Consider the following 25578-nt stretch of genomic DNA (forward strand, 5'->3'; position numbering starts at 1 on the left):
TAATTTCTGACAGCCAATATGTGTTTAAAATACTGTTTCGCTGCCTGTGTCATCTTTCTCATTGCCTTTTCAGATCTCTCCCTATTTCTAGTTTGTGGGGAATGGCTTTCTGTAGATTTATATTACCTTCTCAAACCCATGCTTCAGTTTCATGAAGTGGACTGGTGCAATACCCTCTCCTTAGGATTACAAGAGGAGCCAGCATCAGGAACTTGCAGCAGAACAAACAGCAGCATTCTTACTATTGTCAGTTTTGCCTGGGATCCATGAAGCTCAGCTGGGGGGAAAGGTCACACTAGATGAAAGCCTAGTTCTAGAGTCATCATGCTTTTCATTAGCCATTTGTAATATCTATTTATTTATATGGTTTTATTCTTTATCTAGTAAGACATCCAAAGTCAGGTTCAAATGTGTCTGTTAATCCCTCAGGCCTACCTTGATGAAGGCCCATGCACATAATGCTGAAAATGTCTCAAACAATTCTGCAGATAATGATGATAATACAGAAACAATAGCTTCAAAAAAGCCTTGTTGGACTGGAAGAGCACATAGCAACACGGAGTCACCTGTAGAGTGCAGTAAACCTCTGTCAAAAGGAGATATTATTCCCATAATCTCAAAAAAAGACGTGAACCTAGAAGTATTGGACATGAGTGCAGCAGGTGACATTAAAATTGTGGAGGAAGTAGAACCCTCATATTCTAATCAGTACAAGGTAAGAATGCCAAATCAAATCTACATTGTAAGCTAAAGAAAAATGAGTTTGGATCAGACAGCAAAATAATACTTTTAACTAGTACTTAAACTAGTATTATTTAGAGGTGGGCAAACTACAGCCCGTGGGCCCCGTCCTTCCCGGTTGTTGAGCTCCCGGCCAGGGAGGCTCGCCTCCCCTTGCTATGCTGCCAGTGCTCTGGGCGGTGGGTTCTGCAAGCTCCTGCCGGGCAACATGGCTGCGAGAGCCGCCAGCCTGCTCCGGGGCTCTAGACTGTGCAGCGACATGGCTGGCTCCGGCTGAGCAGTGCAGCTGCCAGTCCTGGTGCTCTGAGAGGCATGGTAAGGGGGCAGGGGGGTTGGATAAGGGGCAGGGGGTCCTGGCTGGCAGTCAAGGGACAGGAAGTAGAGGGTGGTTGGGTAGGTGTGGGAGTCCCAGGAGGCCTGTCAGGGGGTGGGGGTGTGGCTAAGGGTCAGGACAGTTAGGGGACAAGGAGCAGGAGGATTGGATGGGGGTGGGGTCCTGGGAGGGTGGGGGGTCCCAGCAGGGGTTAGTCAGGGGAAAAGGCGCAGGGAGGGGTTGGATGGGTGGGGGGTTCTGAGGGGGCAGATACGGGGCAGGAGCCAGGCCTTTTGGGGAGGCACAGCCTTACCTACCTGGCCCTCCATCCAGTTTTAGAACCCCGATGTGGCCCTCAGGCCAAAAAGTTTGCCCACCCCTGGTTTAGTTACTACATGTAGCCCCATTTACCACACCACAGTGTTCAGTTCTATATAAATTGCTGTTTCAGTCAAGTTCAGTGCAACAATAGGATTTTCAATATTTGTAGAATCTACAGTTAAACAGTTCCCCTATAGACAGGTCCCCATGTACTTTGCAGTACAATGGACCCAAATTCTGTGGCAATGTTAATTCAGTCTACTGCCCCACAGTGCCCTCTATTCTCCTTCCCTTTACAGCTGCCTGTAGTTCATATTTGAAAAAGTTCATCCACCACAGAATTACTTTTACAGGGATTTTTTAGGACTGAGGATTTTTTGCTATGCTGTACTTCCCAAGTTCCCATTATGTGGTCTAGGAGTCCATTTCAGCATCTTATTTCCTGTCCATTGTGTGTCAGGGAGTTGTGGGGAGGGGAAAAACAGGGACAGCTTGTAACTACTTCAGTGACGTATCTGCCTGATTCCTCACACCTTCGCTGTTGTGCTGTTCTCCAGATCGCCCTACTTAGCTGCTTATATTCTCTGGCTGCCCCTATGCCCTAGTTGCAAACTGAACTCCAGCTCTGGCTACTAGACAACCACCCCACCCCCAACTGCCTTTGCAATCCTATAGACAGCAAGCACTATAAGCCAATTAACTCCTCTTATGAGGAAAACTAGAGAGCAAGAGGCAGCTTAAGGCAGTTCTGGTAATGCAAGAAGATAGAACAAGATAACAGGCTTTAGGTTTCAGCAAAATGGCACATTTTGTAGGAAATCACTGACCTCCATATCATCGAAAAATTGTAGATTTCCTAGCTATGGAGTTGTGGGGTTCAACAGAGCCCTGCTTATGACGAATGGGATATTTCAGGTTTTACTTAGAGTACGGCTGATTTCACTGCCTCAGTTTATGCTTGATTCACTTTTTGAGGTTCTTCCATCATAAAGGACTAGAATTTTTTCTTCCTGTAACAGGTAAATTCCTATGTAATCCACCAGGCCTTACCTGTAGATTCCTTGAGAAATAGTGAGCTTTATATGATGCCTATTGCTTTATGGATTTGAGAATACGCTTTAGTTAAGGTGACAGTAAAGTGAAAGCTACGCTGGAAACTAGCACAAATAAAATCTGACTGGCTAGAACATAAATCCCTTAAAAAACATCATTTCATACCAAAACAACTTCTAAAAAGAGCTTGATCTGTAAAGGAATATAAAGCTAGTTTAAAAATGCAATTGTTAATCTCTGTTATCTTAAACATATAATCAGTGTCTTTTCAAATTTTTCTCTTGTAATACTTATTGCTGAACAGCCACTGAACAGCCAGTCCCCATTTTACAGCGAGAGGAAGCAGAGGGAAGGTGACTTGTTCAGAGCCTCTCTATAGTTGAGTTGCTACTAGAAACCAGCATTTCCAGATCTATGCTTGATCCTGAGCCATAATCCTTCCCTCTTTAGCTTTTCTCCAACCACCTGTGGGTGCTTGTTGGTTTCCATGGACCAACATGGTCACAGTTCAGTGCTTTTGAGCAATCTTACTGTTGTCTGACTATTTAATCAAGTTGAATAGGTATGTATTCTGAGTCATGAATATGAGAAAATATAAAATTAAAAGTCCATGTTTCCTCTTGGATTTATTATTTTTCTCCCTTCCTACTCAGACCAGGATTTGAACCCAATTCTTCCTCCACCACCCCTTAGAGGAAGACACCTATATGCTTTCTATTACCCCCACCTCATGCTCTGACCTGTTTCTCCCCCCCCCCATTTCGCACAGAGAACCCTCACAGGAACATACACATGCCAGCAAACACCTGCCCACAGAGCCTTTTCAGTGTCTATTTTAAGGCAGTGGAAGGCTCCAGAGTTATCACTACCAATTAAAGTAGTGTCTGTGAAGATGCAGCAGTAAAATCAAGGACAGCAGCAGAGGTCTTTCACAAAAATGACAGATGTGCTTACTTACATCAGCTTCTCTCCTCCTCTTGGGGGAGGAGTGGCTTGTCAATTATTTTTTCTGCCATCTGACCCATTCCTTTCTACCCTTCTGAAAAGGTTTAGCAATAGTTAAACCTGTTTCCAGAGGGTTGTGAAGACCATGTCTGCCAATGGCTTCTTCATTTCCATCTACCATACATAAGTGTCTCTCTCTCTCTCTCTCTAGAGAGCTGTATATTCAAAAACTGTGTCCTATGCATACCATAGCTGCAGACCAGCATAATCTCTGCTTTTACATTTATGTAGTAGTATTTTAAATATTTAGGATTTAAATATTCACATCTTTCCCCTGTTAAATTCAAACCTTTGAGGCAGCTTTATGTATAAGTTCAACAGTTTTCCCATATCTAGACTTTCAAATTTGCTTTGAAATACTGAATTAGTGGTTGCAATTAAATCAGTTGGCAAATTGCTATACACTGGTACACCTCTAATGACAGCTGGAAATATTTGTAGATGCTAAATGTGTTTGTCTACATGGGTTACTAAGGTGTTTTTTGTTGTTGTTTTTAAATAATGTGCTTGCCTAAAGGACTTAAATCAGCAGTAAAAAAAAATCCCAGGAATATTTTATATGTACAAAAACTCACTTTATTAAATATTGCATTTTCCAGTTTCATTCACTTTTCTTTGGAGCAGTTTCATTTAAGGAGCAAGATGTCATCAGCCACACACTCCATAGTTTGGCCACAGCTAGTGATGTCGAAGACGATGTTGACAATGAGCAGCTCTCCCAAGTTGTATAGTGCCTGTACAACCTTTCACAGACGTTTAAATTGTCTTTATGCATGTAAAATACACTTTAATACCTAGTGAATAGCTACAGGCGATTTTACAGAGGAACTTGTTGCAACACTTCCATTATGCAAATTTCCTAGGGCTTTCTACTATTTTCAGATTAAATAGTAAATAGAAACTGCTGTTATTTGTATTTTATATTTTAGCCTGTTACTAGCGTTAAACTCAAAATCACTAACACCTAAGGCGGCTAGAGTTTCGAGCTCTCAAGTGAACAGTCAGAGCTCATTTGGTTGTACAGGTTCCCTCTTCTGCAATAAAAAGGAACTGGTTAAGACTCAATGATTTTCAGTGTTTTATCATTTCCTGTTATAGTCACAGGTTAAAACATGTAAATATTTTATATTCCAACGGTTATGTGGAAGTTTAGCAAATATGTAATATGCATCCATAAAGCTTTAAGCATGAGTGTTTTCACCCTCTGTGACAGCCAGTTGTAAGGATGTATCATCTTGAAACTAGTTGAAATTTTCATTACTCAGTACTGGTGTAGTGCTGGATTAAGAATCTTAAGTTGTCATACACACGATCACCCCAACCCATTTTAGTGCTGGTGTTTTAGAGCAGGGGTTCTCAGACTTCATTGCACCGCAACCCCCTTCTGACAACAAAAAATTACTACACGACCCCTGAAGGAGGGACTGAAGTCTGAGCCTGCCTGAGCCCCATTGCCCCAATTGGCAGGGGCCCAAAGCCAGAGCCCCACCACCCCAGGGCTGGAAGGGGAAAAGCCAAACCCCCAAGAGCTTCAGCCCCAGGTAGGGGGCCTGTAACTTGAGCTCCACTGCCTAGGGCTGAAGCCCTCAGGCTTTGGCCCCAGACCATCTAAACTAGCCCTGGTAACCCCATTAAAACAGGGTTATGACCCATTTTGGGGTCTCAACCCAGTTTGAGAACCACTGTTCTAGTGACTCCATAGTTTGTTATAGTCACCTGAACCACGGAGTACACTGCTTCAGGAGAATTAAGGCTATACATGTGACCTTGAAAGTATTGGGGTAGCAAATCCATGTATTCTAGCTAGGGCTGTCAATCGCCTGAGTTAACTGCGATTAATCAACTCAAAAAAACAATCGCAGTTTTAATCATACAGTTAAACAATACAGTAGAATACCAATTGAATTTTAAATATTTTGGATGTTTTTCTACATTTTCCAATATTGATTTCAATTACAACACAGTATACAAAGTTGATAGTACTCATTATTTTTGATTAAATATTTACACTGTAAAAATGGCAAACAAAAGAAATAGTATTTTTCAGTTCACCTCATACAAGTACTATAGTGCAATCTTTGTTGTGTACGTGCAACTCACAAATGTAGATTTGTTACATAACTGCACTCAAAAACAAAACCATGTAAAACTTTAGAGCCTACTAGTCCACTCAGTCCTACTTCTTGTTCAGCCAGTCGCTAAGACAAATAAGTTCGTTTAAATTTCCAGGAGATAATGCTGCCTGCTTCTTATTTACGTCACCTGAAAGCGAGAACAGGCGTTCACATGGCACTTTTGTTGCTGGCATTGCAAGGTATCTGTGTGCCAGTTATGCTAAACATTCATATGCCCCTTCATGCTTCGGCCACTGTTCCAGAGGACATGCTGATGATGCCCATTAAAAAAATTATGCATTAATTAAATTTGTGACTGAACTCCTTGGGAGAGAATTGTATGTCTCCTACTTTTACACACATTTTGCCATATATTTCATGTTATAACACTCTTGGATGATGACCCAGCACATGTTGTTCATTTTAAGAACACTTTCACTGCAGATTTGACAAAACACAAAGATGCCGCCAATGTGAGATTTCTACAGATAGCTTCATCACTTGACCCAAGGTTTAAGTATCTGAAGTGCTTTCCAAAATTTGAGGGGGACGAGGTGTGGAGCATGCTTTCAGAAATCTTAAGAGCGCAACACTCCAATGCAGAAATTACAGAACACGAACCACCAAAAAAGAAAATCAACCTTCTGCTGGTGGCATCTGACTCTGATGATAAAAATGAACGTGTGTCAGTCTGCACTGCTTTGAATGGTTATCAAGCAGAACCCATTATCAGTATAGACGCATGTCCTCTGGAACATTGGTTGAAGCATGAAGGGACATATGAATCTAGTGCATCTAGTACATAAATATCTTGTGATGCCAGCTACAACAGTGCCATGCGAACGCCTGTTCTCACTTTCAGGTGATATTGTAAACAAAAAGCAGGCAGCATTATCTCCTGCAAACGTAAACTTGTTTGGTCTGAGCGACTGGTTGAACAAGAAGTAGGACTGAGTGGACTAGTAGGCTCTGAAGTTTTACATTGTTTTACTTTTTAAATGCACGCTTTTTGTACATAATTCTAGATTTGTAAGTTCAGCTTTCGTGATAAAGAGATTGCACTATGGTACTCGCATTAGGTGAATTGAAAAATACTATTTTCTTTCTTTTTTTTTACAGTGCAAATATTTGTAATCAAAAATAAAGTGAGCACTGTACACTTTGTATTCTATGGTGTAATTGAAATCAATATATGTGAAAATTAGAAAATACCAAAACTATTTAAACAATAATAGAAAACCATTTAACAGTGTGATTAATTGCAATTATTTTTTTCATCGCTTGACAGCCTTAATTCTAGCACAGCCAGACACATTTATTGCTATAATAAATGGCCAGTAACTTTTGCAAGACTGGCATTTAGGTGTAAAACTAGTTGCAATCTGCATTTCCACAGCGCCTTGCAACAGATCTTTTTAAAATTAGAAGTATTTTAATTTAATTGACTTGTATATTGTAGGACACATTTTGTGAAGTACGGAACAAGATGCAGTGAAGTAGAAAAGTTTCATTTTAGAACTTAGTAATTCTTCACATGCCAAAAAACCAAAGAAATCAGAATGAGTTTGGTTGTTTGATCCTGATAACAGTCTGTTACCCACAGCAACCTACTAAACAGTAGTCAGACTTCACCATTGTCATTCTATGCTCAAGATTGCGTCACTGAATGAGAACGGGCATAGGACTGCCTTTTCAATACATCAGAAGAACTCAGTTTGACTTGTACTTTGATTGAGGGTGGGGGTTTGTGTAGTTTCTTAGAATGCATCTTTACCGAATTCCAAAAGTAATGAATGTTTGCCATTATACAGTCCTTATGTACACATTTTGGAATAAGATTGGTACTCTGGGACTGTTTGCCAAAGTTGAGTGGACCTCTTGTGTATTACCATAAATTTTGTAATTTAGTCACTCTGTGGCTTGGTAGAGGGCTGTCCACAACTATGTTGGAAAGATTATTAGGTGGTAGTTCTTTAAGGTGCAAATATTGCAAAGGTTAGGCTCTCAGCAATGTAAGAAATGCATTCTTTGAACTTGCCTATCAGTATGTAATGCAAACCAGCATTATATCTTCACAAGGTTGTTACTTCTCCTGGCTACAGGATTGCTACTGCTTGTCTTGGTGACTCACTATTGAAGAGGATTTAATAAATGAAAATAAAGTCTAGAACAACGGAACATGTGAAAACTAAAACATCCTATAGACACACATTCCAAAGCGGAGACTCAGTGACTGGGCTCCTCTGCAACACACAATAGGGCTCTTACTGCATAAATGGAAAATAAGTTTGAAGTCAGTTACTTTAAAACCACGTTAGTATAAATACTATATTTATTAAATATCTTTACAGTTCATTTAAATGTATTTACAGAACTATTCCTGCATACTTCAGACATCCAATTCACATAATTGCCTCTTAGGTAAGTATAGGTAAAATGATAGTCTAACACAAAAGCATCCTCATTAGATACAGACTCAGATTTGTTTCATTATCTCAGCTATCTTTGTCAGAAACTACTACACACAGTCAACTTCTACACATTCATAGTCTGGTTTTCCACTGAGAAGTTACCTATTATCAAGAGATATGAATTCCAATTACAAAATACTTATCATTTTTGCTACACCTTCACACACCCCTTCATATAGTTTTATCATCATCCAGTCTGGTCCCAAATTCTAGATAGTTTTCCCATTCCTTTTTTATAAATGCAAAGGTAGCAACTCGTAAGAGAAACTGGATGCTGCAGCTCTCCCAAAGATAGCTATTAATGGGACAAGGAACCAGGGACATTTCAAACCCTCCAAAAGAGTATTATCCTAGGCCTCTCTCACCTGCAGACACCCAGCTCCTGCAACTGCTGTTTCATTACTTGGTGTGATAGGTTACTGGTATACCAAGCTGTTCCATCTTTTCAGATTACTGTTCCCCACCAAGCAGCTGTTGATACAGGGCAAACCCTCTCCAGATGGTGAAAGTTTGTTCATCTTTCATGTTTCCATCTCAAATGAATACACCTGAAACATCTTTCCTGTGTCTGTGTCTCTCATGATAAAATTACAATAATCTAATTTCTAGGAAGGATTACTGCTCCATGCATCATTTTAAGGTTGCTTTAAGTACATGGGTCCTGTCATTTCCTTTTCTGTAAATATTTATTGTGCGCAGACAGCTTAAATTCATAGGAAGAAATTAGGTTCTGATATGTTTAGAGTGCACATCTTAAAAACAGAAAACACAAAATTCTCAAGCATGTGATAAAAATATTAACTCTTTATAATACAGTATTGCTTTAACAGATGGAAAAAGCTATAAACTTTGCTGGTCTTTGGTGTGTCCAGTGAGGGATAAATTTACAAATTGTAAATTAAAATCCAAATTTGTTCTTTATAAAAAAAATCATGATCTATGATGCAAATGGCTTTATATATACTGTTTGACTAAAAACTGTATTAACACAAAAACAAGATTTAGAATCAGACTCATTAGGTGAGACAGTTCAGCCACTAACAGGACAGCTGAATTTCTATGACCTAGGATTCCAGACCCTGGATCAGTAGAGGCAGAGCACAGTGACAACTGAGTTCAGGGCAGGGAAAAAGCACCTTTGCCACTCACTTATCTGATCCACATACATACCCTAATTTTTAGTTATAGAAAATAGTGAACAGGGAGGGCTGAGCAGGATTATAAAGTGAGGAAACAGTCCAGCTCCACAGGGGCATAATATCAGAGTAAATTCAAGAATAGGGAAAGATAGTAATTTATCAAGTCTGCTCTAACAAGGAACTGAGACAGTAAATACTGGAGAATTTATTGTAGAGAACGTCCAGATTTGTGAGACATTCCTCAAACACTAGAAATTAAGCCCTATTCTGCAGCAGGAATATATTCCTTCCAACAAAATGTATCTAGATACAGCTTGCAGGGACTGCAAAGAGTTTATGCAAAGTTGTCTGCCACTCACTGTTAGTCTTACTTTTATATTTTATAAATTTATAAAATACAGAAGTAACACTAAGATTTTCTTCATTCGTATAATCCTTCCCATACCCCCACCAAACTACTACTATTTTGGCCAAGTTAGGGTAGTTAAGGCATTTTGACAAGTAGTTAAAGGTGATTTAAAATATATCTAACATTAGGCCAATTTATGAATAGCAGATAAATTACTGAACAGCTTTGAAATTAATCATTCTCAAATGAAATGCCTGTTACAAGCATGATGCATTAAAATATAGTAAAATGACATGTACATGGTACATGACAAGTGATTTTAAATAAAATAAAAGCTTGACATACAATTATGCAAATATACAGTACAACTCCACCAAAAAAAATTTCTTTAAACAATTTGAGATTTTCTCAAACTTAACAGTTTTAATACAATGAACCAGGTAGTAAAAATCTCCTTTCAGATAAGGAGATTCCTTACTGACCAAGTTTAACTGCACTCATCTAAACATCGTTACCTGACTTTTATATAAAACATGGCTTTAATTTATTTTTAAGTACTTTTCTACCAGCAAAAAAAGTTAATGAAAAACTGACCAAAAATATATATGATCTTTATAGCTATCAGCTTTTATGCACCTCAGAAAGAGAGCTTGCAGAAATTGGGAAAACAATTGCGAGCTACTAAAATTCATAAGGAAATGCTATATTGCAAAGTGGCTATTAAATAATTGTAAACATCAATGAAGGTTCATTCTGAAAACCCTAAATATCAGTTACTGAAATGTAAATTTTGCTAGTTATTAGTTAACTATTTTCCATTTGGATACTTACTGCTGCTGCCACAGCATAAGCAGAGGTGCACATTTGAGTCAGCATGACCATCAAATTAATTTGGTACAGATTCTATTTTATACAAAGCAAGAATGGCGGTATTAACACAAACTATGCCTAGTTAACAGTAAAGTTTTCTGCAAACAAAAGCAAGGAAGTTCAGAGCTGAGGATTATCTGTTTTTAACGCAACCCATCATTCTTAGATAGTGCAGCATACATGGCATATCACCACACGCTGATCAGACAGATTAAGGATATGCTACCCCTCAATTTTGAATATTCTGGCTTTTGTGAATTTGAGTTACAACTTAAAATAGTAATAAACCTTTTTTAAACAAAAAGTTCCCCACTGCAAAAAAAAATATCCAGAGATACCAGGCTCCGTTATGGACGAATTATTTGCAAAAAACTTTCATTTATAAGATCACGATTAAGCACCTGAAATCACAAAACACTTGTGCATCCATACAGCGCAAACTAATGTTTTTTTTCCCAAATTTTGTACTAGAAAAAGGCTAAGGCTGACACCATGTATGCCAAGAGCAAAATGTTTACAGCAGCTATAAACCCCTTGAAAATTGGAGTTTATATATAAACAAACCCTCACCTATCACTGTAACAAGACTATGTTTATGAACGTATGCTTTGTAACATTTCCTTTGTTGGATAATGGCTGATTCTAGCAGAATAGTAATACGCCCTCTTGTGGAGGTTTATCAATTTGATTTATTAAATCTAGTTTTGAATTGTAACCAATCAATCATTTGAAACTAGTCACATTTTAGAAGTAGTAACCATATGGATCTGGGTTCCCCCACCTTGTGAATGATTACTAAAGTTTTGAGAGACAAGCTTCATGCCTTAAGTTTCTTCATTTCTTGCTGGCAGAAGAAGACCAGTGTACTACAATAGTGGTTTTTAAAGGATCTCAGTTGTGTCATAAGAGGCAACAGACTTGAGTAACTGGCCATTGAGATCAGCTGCAAAGAAAGAAACCGATCCTGCCAGCAGGAAACAGTACACATGAAGCTAGAAACTCCAGGATAATGAAAAACAGACATTGACATTTTAGGCAAATCAGTCTGTATATTCAGCTACTATAGAAAGAAGGACGGTGATGTCATCTGGCTTTCCCCCTGTAATTTAAGAAAAATCAGATGTTTTAATCTGAAGAGCAGATCAGGAAACTACATAATGAAAAAAGGCATGTATGGTTTCTTGAAACAATTCTACAAGGAGGTTTTTTTTGTTTTTTTTTTAAATAAAGAAACTGCTCTAGATTCAAAATTAGTAATACGTTCACACACATGCATCTGAAAGCCTCTAACTCCTCTACTTCCTTTTCCAAAGTAACTGATGGCATCAGAGATACCTATAAGAAAAGCACTTTCCTATATACTATTTTAAGCATTAGTGAGAACCTTCAGCATTGTTTTTAACAGGGAAGTGGAAAGCCTATTTTCAAATGATCTTTCAAAAGATTTTTCTTACCCCTCCAAGTCTGGACATGTACTAAATCAAATTTTAACATATCACTGAACTCAGACCTAGTAAGTCACTCAAAAATAAGGAATGTATTTAGATACCTCCCCTGATTTAAAGAAGATGGTTATTCACATTTGAAAAGCAGCTGGGTGGGTTTAATAGCCTTTGAAAAACTTTTATAATTTTGTAGTGCATGTATTTGCAGTAACAGAATGACTTGTATTATACAAAATGCAGATGTATACACACCCCAATGTTCCCTCTAATTTTTGACAGGCTGCGTGCACAAAAAAATTTCTTCTGTGCGAACTGTTGTGCACCTGTGCAAATTTTTGTGCACGTGGTATTTTGCCGTGTGTGCAGGGTTTAGGATCTGTGTGCGCGCGCACAACTTAAAGGGAACAGTGACACACCCACATGATATATTGCAAGGATCTCAGAGGACTACTGTCCCATTTTGCTAATGCAAGATATTACCAAACTCTTCAACTGCAAAACCCATTAAAAAGGATCGTGGGTTGTGGTGCTGTAAGAATGCTGTGTAAGGTTCTGGTGAAGTTACTCTGTGAAGTGGTCTTTTGTTATACAAACTCCCATTAAGCCTGTGGATACAAAGGACCAGCAGCCAGTCAGAAGGGAAGCAGCAAATGAGTGTGCTCTGCACAGCTAGCAATAGATTCTCTGGCTGGCAGGAGTTAAGAAGATCAGCAATTCACACCCACAAGGCAGATGGAAACGATGAGCAAGGCACACAGGCTAACAGCCTCCCAGCAACAGGAGCGGGTTTCACTGGGCCTTGAAGGGAGCCTTGCCCTCTACATTAGGAAGACTTTTTCCTTTCTTTAAAGTGAAGTATTAAATGGAACCCTCAGGACTCTGCAAGGGTACTAGATAGAGACCTCTCCAGAGGATGGGAGACAAGGATCACAGAGGGCAAAGGGACTGAACAATGTCAGATGAATGGGGAGCGTTCTGCAAACAAACTACTAAAATAAAAACAAGAGTTATTATATGTACTCTGGTAATGCCTATAGAAGAGTTTACAATCTAATCAGAGCAGACAGAGGATGGGAGGGAAAATAAAGAGGGGAGACATGCTATGGCCAAGGCCACACAGCAGGTCAGTGGTACAGCCAAATATAGAACACAAGTCTGAAGATTTCCAGTCCAGTGTCCTATGCATGGGATCACACTGCCTCCCAATTATGACGGGCATCCTTCTTTCCCAGAACATACCTAAGATCACTTACTATTCAGGAACTCTGGCATGCATCCAAGAAATGAATTTCATGTGACACCATTAGACTTATGTTACCAAATAGTAGGAAATCTTACCTCTCACATTCAATCCATTGTCACATGCAAACTGTGCAAAAGGCGACATGTAAGTGGGGTCATATGCCAGTTCGTGAGCTTGCTCAGCAATGCTTCTTGCTGTCTGTTGTATACTCTCATAATTAGAATTCTAAATTGATGGAAGAACAAGTTATTCTTACAAAAGCAACCCACCACAGGTAATTTTATTCAGGCACATACACATTATTGGAATATTGATTCAATTAACATGATGTGAATATAAACACCTGTTACAAGTTAGACAGTAGGCATTTCCTATTTCAAGGGAATCTCAATTATATCTTGAATTAAAATCAGTGTACTTTAAGAACGTTTGTGTAGGAAATTAAATCTCAGCCTCTATCTGCCACTATAATCATTTCATAAAACTCATGCACAAACCACTTATCTTAGGAAGGGAGAAAGCAGAAGTCTACACTTCCCTGTATTTTAAGTGTCAAAGGGGAATCTTTGTTGAGAAACTAGGCTTTCCCCTTTGCTTATTTTGACTACTCAGAGCATCCCCTCATTCATCCAGCTCCTTTCCGGTGTATAGCCCGACACCTAATCTTTGCAAAGGGAATGCTAAACCAAAGAAGTGTTCACTCAAAAAATATTGCTTCCAGAAAATGCAGAGTGCTCAATCACAGCACCAAAGCACCATCCTAGACCAAGGAATGGAAAAATAAAGCTAGTTTTAGTAATAAGGGTAAGTGTGGAACAAAGGCTTTATATTACCATGCAGCATAAAAATGCTTAAAAATATACATTTTGCCAACTGCTTTAAATGCCCTACACTGGGTGATGGATCAAATCAGAATGAAAATTTATAAAACCTACCTTTTTGTGGGATACAAGAAGTTTGGATACCCAGCACAGACAGCTTGCACCTAACAATGTAAGTTTACCACCCACCAAAAAAAAAAAAACTTCACTTTTTAATGGAGGAAGCCAATAAACCTAGATAGTTATAGGGGAAAGCTTGTTTTTTCAAATTCAGTGATAAAATCCAATGAGAATACAAGCTTTCTGTATAATGCATTTCCTCCAAGAGTTCCAATCATCTTTACATTTTCAGTGCCTGCTGCTTTACTCAGGAAAGGATTCCTTTCCATGTTGAGCAAGACAGGTGACAAACAGCTATTTTCACATGTAATCATTTTTATTGTCTCTGTAATTTATACATGCTTTTACGAGCATATCTGAATTTCCCTAACAGTTTGGGGAGTGAACAGGATTTGACAATTCTTGGCTCAACTTTCATAACTCAGGTTTCAGAGTAGCAGCCGTGTTAGTCTGTATTCGCAAAGAGAAAAGGAGGACTTGTGGCACCTTAGAGACTAACCAATTTATTTGAGCATAAGCCTTCGTGAGCTATGAAGTGAGCTGTAGCTCACGAAAGCTTATGCTTAAATAAATTGGTTAGTCTCTAAGGTGCCACAAGTCCTCCTTTTCTTTTCGTAACTCAGATTTCTATTTGCGGTCTTTCCCAAATGTGCCAATAGGTGGAGCTCATGTTTCCCCTGTATGCATCCGATGAAGTGAGCTGTAGCTCACGAAAGCTTATGCTCAAATAAATTGGTTAGTCTCTAAGGTGCCACAAGTCCTCCTTTTCTTTTTGCGAATACAGACTAACACGGCTGTTACTCTGAAACCATGTATACCCATTGTAACCATTCTAGACTAAGGGCTTGTCTACATTATCCGCTGGATCGACCAGCGAGTGCTCTCCCGTCGACTCCAGTACTCCATCAAGGCAAGAGGCACAGGTGGAGTCGATGGGAGAGTGTCAGCCATCAACTTACCCTAGTGAAGACACCGCGGTAAGCAGATCTAAGTACGTCGACTTCAGCTGAAGTTGCATAACTTAGATCGATCCCCCTCCCCAGTGTAGACCAGGCCTAAGAACATGTTGTTTTAAAAGAGTTAGATAATGGTCAACCCTAGGCTCCCCTCCAACACATTTTTCAAGGTGTTGAACCCTATCTACTACACCTTTAAAAAAAAAAAAAAAACAAAAAAAAAAAACATAATACCTAACCTAGCCATAGCTTTAGACTGAAATGGGGCCTTTCAGATTTGAATGCTGTTTGGAAAAAAGGATGAAAGATGAGAGATTTCTTGTGGAAAATAATGAGAATTTCTCCCATTACCCACAAAAGAGCAAAATTTCAAGCAAGCATTTAGACAATTCCTAGAGCATCTCCAACTCACTTTGTCTACAGAGGCAGTCACTTACTTTCTGTCTACCAACAACTTTCAGTAATTTATCTCAGGGATAAGATCCTATCAGCAGACAAGCCTCTTTTGAAACCACAATATGAAAGGCCACTGAAAAGTTAATATGCAGGATTACAGTATCAAAGTAGCTTCCTCAAGGATGTTATACAGGTTTATACTAAAAGAAAAGGAGGACTTGTGGCACCTTAGAGACTAACCAATTTATTTGAGCATAAGCTTTTGTGAGCTACAGCTCACTTCATCGGATGTTTTTCCACAGTATGCATCCAATGAAGTGAGCTGTAGCTCACGAAAGCTTATGCTCAAATAAATTGGTTAGTCTCTAAGGTGCCACAAGTCCTCCTTTTCTTTTTGCGAATACAGACTAACACGGCTGTTACTTTGAAACCAGGTTTATACTAGTTCTTATACTCCATTTTCAGCTTTTACAGCTGAATTGTATTGTATTTTCAAGTCCAATAATCCTGTCACCCCAGATAAAGTTGTTTAATGCAATGGTGTTCTGATTCATTAGTTATGTAAAAAAGCTGCTCTTGGAACATTTAAGAGGAAGTATCAACTTTTGCCCATTATTCATATTCTAGATGAATTTCAATACTATAACTCAACTGCACACACTTCATTTTCAGTTACCTTCAGCTTTTTCAGTTCCTGAAGAATCATATAGTCAGGCATGTTGTCAAAAAGTCCATCTGTTGCTGTCAGAATAATATCTCCTAGCTGAACATCAAAAGTAGTACTGTCAGCAGCATCCGGGCTGTGAAGAGAATACCACCATATCAAAGAAATGGACATTAGCGTATGCTAATGGTACCAAATCCTGTTCAATTACAGCATCAATAGGTTTTGCAATTCACTGGTATTACGAAATCTGTTCTCTGGAAAAATACAGCAGTGTACTTTGTCATGAAAGCCAGTATAACAGAAGTATGATCACAAATAGAGGGCATCTGAAAACACTACACCAGAGAATTGCACTTAAAATGCCTGATTTGGACTATTCTTCAGTCTAATATATTTTGCAAGTATATCTCCATTGTAACCATTAGGTGATACTGTAGTTCAAGGTTTCCTTCTCACTCCCACTTAAATATGCAGAACAAGGCTGTAACCGAAAGGCTAATTTAGGATTGAAATGTCTAGCCTGCTTACTGGATACACCTTTTATCATGAAGGATCCCAAAGTATTTCAGATTACTTAGGTACATCACCACCAACAGTGGGCAGTACCCAGATGGTCCACTGGTGCATAATACACAAGAGGAGAAAGTATTTATTTTGGAATAGACCAGAGCTTTCTGGGAGATTTTTGGATTAAAAAAAAATGCATAGCACACCATAGAAGGATGCAGGGTTGTGATTTGAACTTTAGTTTGAAATGCTAGCCTTTCTGAAACTACGAGTTTTAGGTCACTTGACTCTCCCCTGGATAGAACCAGTTTAACATTAAGTTTAGTCAACAGAAGAAAAATACTGATATTTACTCTGACTTTTAATTGTCTTTGCAATTAATGTCAAGAGTCCAAGAGACCAGGTGACTTGATATAACCACAAGTCAGAGTGGAAGTGTGGGCATCTTAAAAGCTGATTCATCTCACACTTTCCTTATTCCAGGATGACTCAGTCTTTGTTTTTCTAATTTCCAAGAACGTTATTCTTGATAACTACCTTTGTGCTACTTATGTCTTTTCATATAATGGACTGTACTTTTGACGATACCTAGATTTCACTCAACTATTAGAATGATTTACAGTTATTGTGCAATAAAGGGGACTTTTAAAGTGCATGGATTTCAAACTCCTATGACAGCTCTCCTCCCTTCACTCTTTGTATACTTTTCTATAATTAAAGCCATACACAAAGAACAATCACTAGTTGGAACTATTTCCAAACATCCTCAAAAGAACTATTTTGGTATTAAAAATTATGAAGCCCAAACCTTGCCCAATTTGGAGTCTACAACCTCAGAACAAGAACTTCAGATTCATACTGCATTCCCTGGACACAGCTCTATCACTTTCTATATTCAGGGTTTAAAAAAGAGCACTTTAATGAGTCTATAATCTTTGATTTAAGAAATGTAACTTGTACAGTGTTTAAATAAAATATTTACCAAATCAGTCAAGAAAAAGCATTTCCTTTACTCTGTTACAAAAATAGCCCAAGGACAGACAGACATTAGACAAGAAGGTATGTCTTGCATTTTGTGTTTTAGATTTCACTAGTGAAGTTTCATTAAGTTTAGAAAAATGATTAGCCAGCATTGAAATACAGATTGCTTTGAAATCATGTCCTCTGCTTTGAAATGACTAGTTTCTATTGGACCGGGTGCACTTCTGTAACATTCCCATCTCTGAGCTCGGTGTTCTGCCAAAACGGAGTTTCGCTCATTTTGATTGAACACAATGTGCTGCTGGAAACTTAACTGTACTGAAATGCAAGCTGCAGTCACATGCTTCCCTGCCCTGTTCCTCAAGTATTCACTACCTCACTGCCTGGCTATGTAAATTAGTGTATTCCCAATCAGTCTCAAATGATGCATGGGGGTTGGGAAGGAAAACCTGCAACAACCTGAACACACTATATTTGACTTAAGTCAAATGGGGGGTGGGGGGTGAGTGTTATACATTAGGCCAGCTTTGCACTGTGTGTTATACCTCTGTGTCAAGCTTTATTTGCACTGAAGATATGTCGCAGCCAGATGCCTGGCAGTTACTTTTCCATGCTTCAGTATTCTTCCAGATAATGGCATAATATGTACTTTACTTTATGGAACTTATGTAATCCTCATATTTTAGTTAAAAAAACACCTTACTACGGCATAAAATATTTTATGCTATCTTCCCTGACCTTAGATGGGCTAAAAAAACTTCAGTTTTACTTGGTTCAGAATATTTTTTTTAAAAGCGAAAAGACATCAAATATTGAATCATAGGAGGCCATTATTAACTTGCATTTGAGGCTCTTACAAATACAGCCAAATAAAGAGGCGGCAGCCAAAAGCTATTTGCTAGTGCAATAATGTTAGGAGTTCAACTTAAATTGCAGAAGCAATGGATTTTTATCATGGTTACAACAACGTGAATTTGCCTGTCGTGTCCAGATATTGCAGCAAATGACAGGTGAAGTCATTTCTAGGAACTAGACATAAAGTAGACACATTTATGGTGTACAATGTACAGAAACAGGTATATTTATATTTTCCATCAGAACAGTTCCATAATACACATGTCCCTTTGAGGATATCAGAAACGCTTTACATTCAGTGTGCACCTAACTTTAGGGAAAGTAATCACTTGCATGTAAGCAGATCATTGCTACCCTGAGCAGAGATTAGACCATAGCAACAGCCTATAAAATTTGATAAATTTAAACCTGAGAAATGCTTACACTACCTTGAAGACAAGCAAGTGGGGAAGGAGATTCACCTTTCAAATGGGAGCATTATTAAAAGGCCTAAGTGCAAAGTTTCAGTACAAAGACGAGAACCGTGAAACCTTGGGAGAAAAACTCAAGTTCTTGATCCATGTTTCTGATTAATTCCCCACCTCACCTATCACTTAAGACGACTCCCTCTGCTTCTGGTGGAGCTATTGACAGCTGGAATGGAGTGTTGAAGTAATGCTGCTGCTCATCAGACCGATGTACTACTTCTCCTCCTCTGACTACCAAAAATCCAGAATCTCCTAAATTTGCCGTATGTAAACGATGACTTGTTCTGTCCAAAACTACTATGCAAGCTGTACTGCTTCCTAGGAAAAAAAAATAATAGTATTTTGCTCAATGGGAGATAAACTAGAAGTAGCAGCATATACATTATAGGCTCTATCTGTTCAACAGATTTTCTTCTTAGGCCAGCTGTTCACTTATTGTTGACAAAAAAAATCAGAAGTAAATATCCGTTAATACAAAACAAAGTGAATATGTATTAGAGTAGGAACAAAGAACAAACCACACTGAGATTTCTGCAATCATTTCCAACCCCAGCTACAGATTTATTTGTAATACATTTACTTAATTTTGCTTTGATTTGTCTCATTACATTGTGCTGCTACATTCCAATACATATTTCCTATTACACAATATTTAGGTGTTGCTATGTCAGCAGTCTCCTATAGGAGGCTTGTTTTACAGAAAGTACACTAAATAATGAAACTATGATTAGAGCGAAGCTATTAGTAGCAGGATTCTGTAGCGCTTACACTATGCTAGGTGTCGTCCACATGCTTTCATTCACAACTACAAACGTTGTGTATAGAGTAAATAGGTTAATGGAAGTGGTCAGTAGATATTGTTCCATTATTGGTGGCAGAACAATGAACACGCTCCTTTTTTCTTTTAAGACAAAGATCTTGGTAAGACTGGCTCCCAAGGAGGTCTAGATTTTAAGAGGAATGTATGGTATCTTAATATAATTCAGTCAGAAATAAGTGCATTGCTTTAAAGCTCAAGAAATTAGCTTCAATATTTAAATAAGTGCCACAAGGCACCGTTAGCTGCTTAGACATTTTATAGCTGGCTGATCAACATCCTGACAACTGGGAAAGTTTCTGTAACATTTACCACAGCATATGCCAAGTTTTTAAACTAGGACTATCAGAAGTTCATTCAAACATTATCACTTGTTTTGTAACTGATGGTTTTGCAATTGTCTTTGGTATTTATCTCTGGGGGGGTGGTCTTAAAGAAAATTTATCATCTTGTTTTTGGTACACTAACTTCCTACTAAATTTCCTTTTGTGAAACACTTTTGTATTTACCATTCTAGATGCATTAAAATGTAAACTAAGGAGGGGAGGAATTGAAACATCCCTGATAATTTCAGAAATATTGCACTCATGCTGAGGGCATTGTAGAGTTTTCCTTCATTCCAATGTAGAATCTGGGACTGGCTGCTGATGGCAACAGTAGATAAACCACAGCAAATATTATATTGGAAAAGGGCCAACACTGTCCAGGTCCTTCAGAGAGAACGAAATACACTGACTTCCATAGAGAGGGTGGTAATTCTAACTAGAAAAAGAAAAACAAGTCTTTCCTAAAGAGTGTGAATTGAAGTACAACTGAATCTAAAGAGTTCTCACACACTATTAGAACCCATCTTCAGTAGACGTTCTGATACCATATATTAGAGAAAAATCTGAATTTTCCACTAGCAGATGTTTCAAAGCACAGCTGCATTTCTGATAGACCATGGTGTTTACAATGAGCTAGACTCAGACCTTTTATTTAGCACACTGGCCATTAACTCTTCTACCTTTGACAGAGGTCTTTGTTGCAATTGAAGAGCAATGAAGTCTTAACTCTTATTTGTATTGGTATTAAAACTCTTAAAAGACAACAAGATCAGCCTTCAAGTCCAAAAAGTCACTTTACAATTACAAAAAGTAAACTGTTAAGACTCCAGAATTAAGAAACTAATGGAGTCCAAAATAGAATGGACAAAATAGCACTGCAACACAAATATTGTGCCTAGAGTAACTTCAGTTTTCCTCCCTCCCCCTCATTATTTCATGTCCAAGTATTTGCAGGATTCTGCACTGAGGAAACAAGCACCAGGCCACAAGCAAGGAAAGATAGTTCATACTTCGGTGTTCTTAAGCAGAGGAACTACTGCAAGATACGACATAAAAAGATCGAGGTGGGGGGGGGGGAAGAAGTTAAAGAATAAAAACATGGAGAATAACTCCCACCACAAGTGAATCTTTACAGTGCTTTGAAGGGAAGAAAGAGCAGGAAAAGACTAAGGTTCATTACTTTCATATTCTAACTTAACAGGTACTGTAACTAGAAATCCATGTGTGGAATGCAGATCTTGTGACAACATATGCTGCTCTTGTGATTTTGAAAGGTCAAGCAGCACGAAGTTGCCTCCCTCTATGAAACGGCTGCTAGAACTCATTACCAGGGGTCCACCTTGTCGATCACTTCTTTACTTTGACTGTTTTGTACAAATAGCACCAGTATAGTTAAACACTTAAACCCACTGAAGGAGCTACTAAACAGTGCTATTCTAAAGTGACACAAGGTCATTTCTGGGGTTTGTACCCATTTTTTACATATATAATAAAAAGTGAACATCTGTGTTCCTGAGCTCAGCAAACTTTAGCTAAATATAGTTTACACAGAGCTCTTTTGGCAAAGAAGTTTAAGGTCAGGTGAGAAGCATGCGAGTCAGGCAGGGTAACTTGCTCTTAGTCTGAAAGCTTGTAAGTGTCCCCTTAGTGTTCAGTTTTTAAGGTTGCCTATTCAGAGCCAAATTCTGCATTCGTGTCCACTCATAATTCCCACTGCTTTCCAAGGGAGTTACATGCACATATCCAAAGGCATACTTGGTGCACAACATTTAACAAACCATTATTAGTAGCATATTTCTTTAGCTGTGCTTCATATCTCTTCCCACAAAGACACGGACGTACAATAGAATATCAGTGACTGTGCAGCACAAGCCATTTAGAGTACAGTCCCTTTAAACAACATTCAGTGAAGTCTAAAACCCACAGTGCACAGAAAGCTCAAAAGTAGCAGTAAGGCAAGGAGACCCAGTAACCAAAGTACCCTGTTACTATCTTCAGAAAAATATGGGTTCAGGCGGAGGTTAGTCACAAAACTACAAACTCCGAAAAGGTTTCAAATTAAGAATGATTTTGTTGAATATATAGCTAGTAGCTGATTGTAGTAGGAACTTATTTTGTATCCATTCTGCAAGATGCTCAGAAGACCTACTGGGTTACAGACCTGCAATTTCATTTCAGGTTTCCCTTTTCAAATTAAAAAGATGGCCCTGGTTTGTCGTGCTGGTGTACAAAGTTTAAACATTAAAACAATTTTGAATCTACAAACCTGTTTCTAGAGGACATGCACCATATGAACAATATTTGTAGAATATTTGCTGCACTTACCAAGCAAAGGTACTTTGTTCTGCAGCAGCTCACAATAACTTGTGGTAAGAATTCCAACAGGATTGCTTGGTACGAACCGTCCTTCTTTTACTAAACGTTCGCATGTTCGCATTAGAGTCCCTGAGAACTGAGAAGGGTCAACCCCATAGTCTCTCCAGCCACCTACACCATCTGCTACCCCTAAAAAGCAAAGAAGAAGAAAAAAATACCTTACTGTTAATAAAACAAGTTTCAAACCATTTGATATTCATTTCAGCATGGAGAGAGAGAGAGGGTCCAATAGCTAAAACAGACACCACAGTTTGCTAACCATATTTCTGTATTAAACATTTTTTCCCAAATAGTTATTTACAATTTTACTATGACATGAGAACAGCACAGAGATATTCTAACAGAACATAGTTAGAGACCTGGAAGGGAATTTTTGATTTTAAAGAAACTACACACTATGGAAAGTACACATATTTAAGTGAACTTCTAATGTTAGCTGTGGGGTAAAGGTCCAGACACATCTGACAGCTAGTAAAACAGATTAAAAGTCTAAAGCTAAAAAAAAAAGCTACTTAGAATGATGATCTATGAAGAGACTGACTTTTCGATAAGACAGATTTCTTGGATGGTTAAGTACCTTTTCAGGGATACAAATTACACTTTCTTTAGCCCACACAAAGAGAGGGATAGAAGTGTTGGGGAAGAAAAAGCATAAAGAAGATTTTAAATAGAACAGAAATGAAGATAATGCAGAGAAACTCCCTCCCCATCCAACATCTCTAGATAGGTGTTCTTTTACCGCTCATTCACAGTGTGGTGGTCCCTTTCCTGTGAGTGGCAATTTTTGCAGAAAGTAAACTTCCATTTTAAAAAAAAAAGTGTTTGAAGAAAGGCTTCCAAATGTGAACTATTAAAATCAATAAAAAATTTTGTTCTACATCAGCAGAAAGAGCACTCCAGAGCCTCTGTTGTAATGCTTACACCTTCAACCAAGCAAGAGAGTTAAAACTCACTAGGGCTCACTGTAACTACTAAGAACAGCGTTGAATCTAACGTGAATTCAGTCAGTTTCACTCTGCTAAAGCTTTCCCAAGCTTTGAGCTGCAGCAGTGGCAAGTGCTAAAGCTAAGCACAGTGGAGCAGGAGGCTGGCGATTGGTGAATTAGCAGAGTCCCTCACTACTAGCAGCAGTCTGGAGTCTCTGGGATGGGAAGGTGAGGAGAGAGAATGTTCCTTTTCTCTCTCATAGTAGAGACAGGAAGTAGGGGGAGGAAAAGTCAAGGCACCTATTAGCCAGAGGCTACAAGAGATGAACCTCTGAACTGGGTCCAATGAGTGCTCTAGTAAAGACCCCACCATCCTAACTTTCTCCAAAATCTGCAGGGCTGTGCATTCCCCAACACTGCCACACTTCTTCCCTTTTCTGTATTATCTTTGACTGGTAGGTTTAGTCCTTTGGCCATTAGGTGCACGGTAAATTTACAATTTCTAAGGCATAAGGGGTGCATGGATGGTGGCAGTGGGGGAGATACTGACCAAAAGTAGGGTAGGGAGGGGTTGTTTGTTTATTTTGCAAGGGAAGTGAGAGAAAAATCTAAGGGAGCAGATAAGGCATTCATGGTAAAGAAACGAGGGGATACAGGGGTGAGGGAGAGAAGGAAAAAAGTGAAGCACAGAAGGGACAGGTAGAACAAGAGAGACTTTTTAAAATGCAATAACTAAAATGCCGACTGACAATGTTACAACCAATACAACACAACTGATTTACTCCTTCAAGTTACTATCCAAGGCTACCAGCCACTCTAAGTGCTGAGAAAAATATTTCAAGCGTTGTTTTAAGTGTGTGGTTCATTAGTGACAGGGCAGTAAAAGTTTAAGATAAATTACAATCAAAAAGGAAGTTTAAATTCTATAACTACTGCAAAAGAAAGTTGAGCTGCAATAGTATGTAAGATATGACTGGCTCACCTGACCACACAGTAATTTTAAAGCTTTTAAATTATAGCGGCATGGTGGTTTGTTAACAGCTAATGCTAAAGCGCTGTCTGTTTGGCTAAAATATTTTTACAGTCTTTCACTGTCTGTTCTTAATGTTAACACTACTGCATTCAAATATTGTCTACAGGACATATTAAGATAGATTGCAGATACCCAATAAGAAAAATAATCCTATTTGAAAATATTTCCATTATTTAATTTGGTGAAGGATCTGTCTGATCTTCAACATACAAGTCATAATTTAAAGGAATATTCTGTATTATATGGTACTTTGTGAAAAAAAATGAAGTTAATCATGATGAGTTACTCTTTCAGAGCATGCTTAAGTAAAGGATTTATTTTGGAAAGGATAGAATTAACCTCTAGTTGAGTGAATATTTAAACAGTAAAATGCAATTTGTTCATCTAAAAATGCTCTTCACATAGGATGCCATTTGAAATCAAAGTGGAAGATTTAGAGTTGACCTTGACATGAACTACATAATCCAACAGCAGGTTAGAGCCAGCATCTGTATAGCCTGATAATACAAGCTTCCCAAACGGGACCACCTGTGTGCCTCAACTTTTCCCTACAAAGACTATTAGGAATGAGGATAACTCACTCTCCTCCCACCCCAAAAATCTCATTTAGTTGTTTGCCTCTCTCTTCTAAAACAGCTAGCAAGGGGACCAAATTTTTTGGTCAGTGGACATCTGAGTTCTCTGCAAAGTGGACAGATCATCAGCTCATGTAGTGCAAGTCAAAGAGCCAACATTTGCAATGCACAATACCAACCTGAGCTGTTTCTGACCTGCACTAAAAGGTTCTTAATTTCCAGTCCTGAACCATCCAGTCCTGCAGACCAGCTGGTTTTTTAAATTAAAAAAGTTACATGTAACTTGTCAGGGTAAAGTATGTTATTTTACATAAAAGGAATGTGACATATCAGCTTCAGATTAAAGAGTTACTTTAATTTATCTCTTTTCTTTAAAGGCCAATGAGGCTCAAGTTAAGCAAAGAAATTTTGAATATTTTTCAATACATTGAATAACAGACTGAAAACTGACATTCCAAGATCAGTAAAAAGGGAGAATTTAAGACAACTTCAGATACTACCACTATACTCCTACAAGTAAGCCTTGTCTGTATAATAGCACATCACCTCAGATTTCATTCAAATAAAAATCAGAACTAAACTACTGGTACTTGTTATGTTGCTGCTGAGGAATCAGAATGTGCTGTACTGATTTATACTATCCATCCTTTCACCTTGGACACAGAACATCAATATAAAAAGATAATTAAAC

At 38.4% G+C, this 25578-nt stretch overlaps 2 protein-coding genes across 2 annotated transcripts in view; one reads left to right on the plus strand and one right to left on the minus strand.

Annotated features, from left to right (window-relative positions):
- RAD9B (RAD9 checkpoint clamp component B) overlaps positions 1-5364 on the plus strand; it is a 23800-nt gene extending 18436 nt beyond the window's left edge. The window contains exons 10-11 of the mRNA XM_084649329.1: positions 430-715; positions 4033-5364. Coding sequence (XP_084505455.1) covers positions 430-715; positions 4033-4164 — 418 coding nt within the window. The 3' untranslated portion in view covers positions 4165-5364. The remainder of the gene's footprint in view (positions 1-429; positions 716-4032) is intronic.
- Positions 5365-7896: 2532 nt separating this feature from the next.
- PPTC7 (protein phosphatase targeting COQ7) overlaps positions 7897-25578 on the minus strand; it is a 28928-nt gene continuing 11246 nt past the window's right edge. The window contains exons 2-6 of the mRNA XM_084648979.1: positions 22303-22482; positions 18954-19152; positions 16034-16157; positions 13160-13289; positions 7897-11475 (exon numbers count right to left, since the gene is read on the minus strand). Coding sequence (XP_084505105.1) covers positions 11417-11475; positions 13160-13289; positions 16034-16157; positions 18954-19152; positions 22303-22482 — 692 coding nt within the window. The 3' untranslated portion in view covers positions 7897-11416. The remainder of the gene's footprint in view (positions 11476-13159; positions 13290-16033; positions 16158-18953; positions 19153-22302; positions 22483-25578) is intronic.

The sequence above is a fragment of the Lepidochelys olivacea genome (assembly GCF_965140295.1).
Source record: "Lepidochelys olivacea isolate rLepOli2 genome assembly, chromosome: 15".
Taxonomy (NCBI): domain Eukaryota; kingdom Metazoa; phylum Chordata; order Testudines; family Cheloniidae; genus Lepidochelys; species Lepidochelys olivacea.